A 6,000-nucleotide genomic window follows, 5' to 3' on the forward strand; every position below is an offset into this window, starting at 1 on the left:
GTTATTGAGCTGGAGCATTGAGCTGAGCTGGCTTGCTGTGATACCTCTAACACTCCCTCTCAACTACCATTCGGAGCATGACTACATGCTGGTACTTTGCAAGGAGAAGGGAAGGAAAGTTCTGGGCCACAAACTTCTGCTCATGTGAATTCCTCATCGGAAGGTTCATCAGAGAGTGATCGACAGGCCACTGGTGTCAAGCCGGGAGTTATGGAAATGGTAGAGAAGAGGGATGAGAATCAAGAGATGTTACAAAAGGAAGCTCTATTCTCTGTTTCAGTTATGCATGAATCAAGGGAGGAGGCACTAATGGGTGATAACGTTGCATGCAATAATAAGGGCTTGTTGACTCCTGCTGTTATAACTGAAAAGGCAACTCAGCAGATTTCCTCTAATCAAGATAGGGAGGAAATGGTTCCTTGTCCATCAAATGAAGGTATTAATATGGTGCCTGAGCCAATGATGATTAATGAAAATGGGCACAGTCAAAACCCAAGAGGGGCAGGCCTAGTAGAAAGTGGGTCAGAATGTGCCATGCAGATCCTGAAGATACTGGCGTGTCTCAGGTGCAAGAAGTGAAAGGTAAGAGGAAGGCCCTTGAATTGACCTCTACTATTCAGAAATGAGGGAGGAGAGGAACAATGGAAATTGAGGTTGATAGTGATCTCAATTTAAGCCCAACAGTGGTGGTTGCTCAACAGCCTCGCCAAGAACAATGAAAACTATAAGTTGGAACTCTCGTGGGCTTGGAAACCCACGAGGAGTTAGAGCTCTCCGTGACTCGGTCAGGAGAGAAGTTCCTGCTGTTCTTTTCTTAATGGAAACAAAATTTGAGTAGTAGACAGATGGAAAGAATTCGTGTGAGAGTTGGGTTTGATTGTTGTTTTGCAGTGGCCAGTGAAGGGAGGAGAGGTGGGTTGGCATTATCATGGAGGAATGAGATAAATTTATCTATAAAGAGTTTCTCTTTCTTTCATATTGATGCAAAAATTAGTGATGTTGATAGAGGAATGAAGTGGAAATTTACTGGTTTGTATGGACATCTAGAAACTGAGAAAAGAGAGGAAACTTGGAGCTTACTCAAAACACTGAGGGAGGATGGAAATATACCATGGTTGGTATGTGGGGACTTTAATGAAGTACTAAGTCAACAAGAAAAGATGGGAGGAAGACCATGTCCAGAAAGGTTGATGCAAGCTTTTAGAAGTGTACTAGATGATTGTAATTTGATTGATTTGGGATTTGAGGGCCAGAAGTATACATGGTGCAATAGAAGATATGAGTATGGGGTGGTTAGTGAAACACTGGACAGGTATGTTGCTAATCCCAGTTGGAGAGCATGCTTTTCCCTTTCTCAAGTTGTGCATGGTGTTGCTGCATCTTCAGATCATTTGCCTATCATACTTGTACCAAGCACTACTTCTAATGGATATAGGCAAAAGCTCTTTAGATTTGAGGCAATGTGGGTGGAGGATGATGAATGTGGTGATGTTATTTCAAGATGTTGGCAAAGGGCTACTGAAAATAGGCCTATTGGTTCTATTATTGACAGATTGAGCATCTGCAGTAGGGGCTTGGAGGCATGGAATAAATAGAAGTTTGGGCATGTGAAACAACAAATCAAAAGGGCTCGAGAGTTCTTCAAAGATTACAGTTAGCTGAACCAAGTAGTATATCAAGAGAAGAAATGATGAAGGCTCAGAATCAACTTCAGGCTTGGTTAGAAAGGGAAGAGATTCTTTGGAACCAAAGAGCCAAAGCTTTGTGGCTCAAAGGTGGTGACAGTAATTCTAAGTTTTTCATTATAGAGCATCACAAAGAAAAAGTAAAAACTGGATCACGGGCCTGAAAAATGAGGATGGGATTTGGCAATATGATGAGGAAAGGAATCAACAAATTCTTTCTTATTTCCAATCCTTGTTTCAATCTGAGCAACAAATAGCAATCTGAATGAGGAGCTGTATTTCTTGGAAGGTCTGAGTGGAAGAGTAACCGAGGAAATGAATGTGGAGCTATTAAAGGATTTTACAAGTGAGGAAGTCAAAGCAGCCTTAAACCAGATGCATCCTACCAAGTCACCAGGACCTGATGGTATGCCACCACTATTTTTCCAACAATACTGGCATATTGTAGGCAATGAAGTGACTTCTGCTATGCTATAGGCCCTTAGAACTGGTACAATTCCTTCATCTCTTAATCATACTTTTATAACCTTGATACCAAAGAAGTGCAAGCCTGAGATGATTTTTGAATTTAGGTCTATTAGCCTTTGCAATGTGGTGTACAAGTTAATCTCTAAAGTTCTGGCAAATAGGCTTAAACAAGTGCTTGATGTGGTTATATCTACTTCACAATGTGCTTTTGTCCTTGGTCGAATTATTTCTGATAATATACTTATAACCTATGAAGTGATGCATTACTTGAGACAAAAGAGAAAAGGAAAAGAGGGTTATATGTCCATTAAGTTGGATATGAGGAAAGCTTATGATAGAGTGGAATGGTCTTTTATTGAGAATGTAATGTCTAGAATGGGCTTTAATACTAGATGGATTGCTCTTGTGATGATGTGTGTAAAAACTGTTTCTTTCTCAGTTTTGATTAATGGTGAGCCTAAAGGACCTATAATTCCTTCAAGAGGGCTTCGACAAGGAGATCCATTATCCCCCTATTTGTTTCTTCTTTGCACCAAAGGTTTAATATCTTTACTCCAGAAGGCTGAGGTGAATGGTGAGACCAATCCTATAAGAATCTGCAGAGGTGCTCCTAGACTGTCACATTTGCTATTTGCTGATGATAGTATTTTATTCTGTAAGGCAAATATGTATGAAAACCAGAGGATTCAACATCTATTGCACTGTTATGAGCTTGCTTCAGGTCAAATGATAAATAGAGGTAAAACAGGCATTGTTTTCAGTACAAATGTGATCCCTGAAATGAGGAATGATATCTTGGAGCTTTGGGGAGTGCAGAACAGCCAGCAGTTTGAGAAATATTTGGGGCTGCCACCATTGGTTGGGAGAGTAAAGTATAGAGCCTTTTCTGATATAAAACATAAAGTTTGAAAAAAGTTACAAGGATGGAAAGAGAAGATGCTCTCAGCTGGAGGGAAAGAAATGTTAATAAAGGCTGTGGCATTGTCAATTCCAACCTATGCTATGAGCTGTTTTAAATTACATTCCTCTTTGTGTTATGAGCTTGAGCAATTGATAGCAAAATTTTGGTAGGGCAAAGGAAGGAAGAGCACAAAATATATTGGATGAGCTGGGCTAAGATGTGTGATACTAAACAGAATGGGGGTATGGGATTTAAAGACTTGAAAGTGTTTAATGATGCTCTTTTGGCAAAAAATGGTTGGAGGATTATGCAGAATACTGAATCCTTACTACACAAGGTCTTCAAAGCTCGATACTTTCCCAAAACACATTTTTTAGATGCTGCATTGGGTTGTAACCCCTCTTATGTATGGAGAGGTATTTGGGGAACAAAGCATAAACTGCAAGAGGGATGTCAGTGGAGAATTGGATCGGGACAAAATGTAAGGATATGGAAAGATTCATGGGTTTCTAGTTTTAAAAATATTGCAAGACAACAGAACAGGTCCTCTATTAGTGGGAATGCAGAAGTGTTTAGAGAAGAGGATGCTACTGTGGAATCTTTATTTGTTGCTAATCAGAGAGTGTGGGATGTGGGAATGATTAATTCTCTTTTTACACCAGATATAGCTCTTCAAATTTTAAAAAGTGTGCTTAGTCAAGATAGGGAGGATCTAATCTGTTGGAATAAAGAAGCAAATGGTATGTGTGCTGTCAAAAGTGCTTATATGATGTTTAAAACTTTAAGTTCTAACAGACAGAATGGGGAATCCTCTAATGCTATTTTGTTGAGAAGAATATGGAAGTCTATATGGAATATGAAACTTTCTTCAAAGGTGAGAATTTTTGCTTGGAAAGCGGCCAAAGGGATTCTACCAACAAAGTCCAATCTCCAAAAAAAGAAGGTGTTAACAGAGGAAGGATGTGAATTTTGTAATGCAAAAAGGGAAAATACACAACATGCACTTTATTCCTGCCCTTCCATAAAAAAAGTATGGTCTCTTTATTTCCCTTCAATGGTAGTTATAAGAGAACATGAAACTTTTCTTGATGTAGTTCAGAGGCTGCAATAGAATAAGGGGCCAAAAATGCTTGAATTGTTTTTCCTGATATGTTGGAGCTGCTGGTATAGAAGAAACATGAAGATGTTTGAGGAAAAGGTAGTGAATATTGAGGCTATTGTTGGAAATGCTTTAGTAATGCAGAAGTCATATAAGGAACTCAAGAGTAAACCTGTTTCAGCTATCAGACAACAATGCAGATGGGAATCCCCACCTTCTGGAGTTTTTAAACTTAATGTAGATGGAGCATTTTCTTCAAATGGTTCTGTGTCTGGCATAGGAGTTATTGTCAGAAACTCTAAGGGAGAGGTGATTATGTCTGCTGCAAAGAAAGAACTTTCTGTCATGACTGCTGTAGAAGTTGAGGCTTTAGCTATTATTCGAGGACTACAATTATGCATTGATCTTGAAATTCAAAATCTTGTTATAGAAAGTGACTCATTGCTGGTTGTTAAAGAATTCAATAAGCAAGGATCTTCAAAGGCTACTTTTGGCAATGTTATTAGAGAGGCTAAGGAATTGGTGACACGATTTGGTACTTGTGAAGTGCAGCATGTTAATAGAAGCTGTAATGAAGCAGCACATTCACTTGCAAAGTTTGGTTTAAGTGTGCAGAATATTAGTCTATGGTGGGGTGCATACCTTGATGTAATTTCTAATATTCTTTGGAGTGATTCAAGTACTTTGTAAGTTTTATTGATTAATGAAGCATGTTTTCCTATCAAAAAAAAAAAAAAAAAAGATGGAGACCGTATATCAATAACTCCCATCTTGCTCAGTAAGGAATAAAACATTGGAGAATATAAAGCGTTGGTGAGGATGCCGGCTAACTGGAAAGAAGAGGGTGTGTATGCAGTCGAGATGATGCCCTCTTGAATCTTATCCCGAATTAGATGGCAATCTAATTCGATGTGCTTGGTCCTTTCGTGGAAGACAGGGTTAGAGGCAATGTGTAGAGCTGATTTACTGTCACAATGAAGTTGAGCTAGCTGAGGATGAGGAACCATGAGATTAGCAAGTAAGTATCTGAGCCAGACAAGTTCACAAGTTGTAGCAGCCATAGAACGGTACTCTGCCTCAGTAGAACTACAAGAGATGGTGGTTTGCTTCTTGCATTTCCATGAAATGAGAGACTGCCCAAGGAACACACAGTAGCCTTGGTTGATTTCCTTGTATCTGGGCATGATGTTAATTGACAAGAGGATGAGGCAGGGAAGAATAAACCTTGGCCAGGAGATTTTTTTACATAGTGTAACACCTTGTAAGCTACTTGAAGGTGTGGAACCCGAGGTGCACTCATGTATTGACTGAGTAGGTTGACAGAAAAAGAAAGATCAGGTCGTGTGATTGTTAAGTAGAGAAGTCTTCCAATGAGTCTTCTGAATTGTGAAGGATCATGTAGGAGTTGGCCATCATCCTTAGTTAGCTTGAGTTTCGGGTCCATTGGAATGAGGCTAGGTTTGCAAGCAGTTAAGCTAGCATCATCAAGTATATCTAGGCAGTATTTCCTTTGGCATGGTTGAATTCCAGCTAGCTTGTGATCCACCTCCAAACCGAGAAAGTATTTAAGTGTTCCAATATCTTTGATCTTGAATTGTGACTCTAGAAAAGTCTTGAAATGCCATGAGAATCATTGGAAGCTACAACAATATTGTCAACATACACAAGCAATGCTAGGAAGGATGAACCACTGCCTTTAGTAAATAGGCTGCAGTCAACTCTTGATTGAGTGAACCCAAACTGCAATAAAGAGGAAGAAAATTTGGCATACCATTGCCGAGAGGCTTGCTTGAGGCCGTATAAACTTTTGTTTAATTTGCAAACTTTGTTCTTTCCTTGAATTGAGT

The 6,000-nt window shown here is 39.4% G+C and overlaps 1 protein-coding gene across 1 annotated transcript; it reads left to right on the plus strand.

Annotated features, from left to right (window-relative positions):
* The first annotated feature begins 4,231 nt into the window (after window positions 1-4,231).
* Window positions 4,232-4,843, plus strand: LOC122306292. Its single transcript, XM_043118726.1, has one exon. The coding sequence runs from the start codon at window positions 4,232-4,234 to the stop codon at window positions 4,841-4,843; it is 612 nt and encodes a 203-aa protein (XP_042974660.1).
* Window positions 4,844-6,000: the final 1,157 nt, after the last annotated feature.

The sequence above is a fragment of the Carya illinoinensis genome, chromosome 4 (genome assembly GCF_018687715.1).
Source record: "Carya illinoinensis cultivar Pawnee chromosome 4, C.illinoinensisPawnee_v1, whole genome shotgun sequence".
In the NCBI taxonomy this organism is placed as follows: Eukaryota; Viridiplantae; Streptophyta; class Magnoliopsida; order Fagales; family Juglandaceae; genus Carya; species Carya illinoinensis.

Coding starts and splice junctions, on each gene's coding strand:
- LOC122306292 (XM_043118726.1), top strand. CDS start 4,232: ATGAAGATGTTTGAGGAAAAGGTAGTGAATATTGAGGCTATTGTTGGA.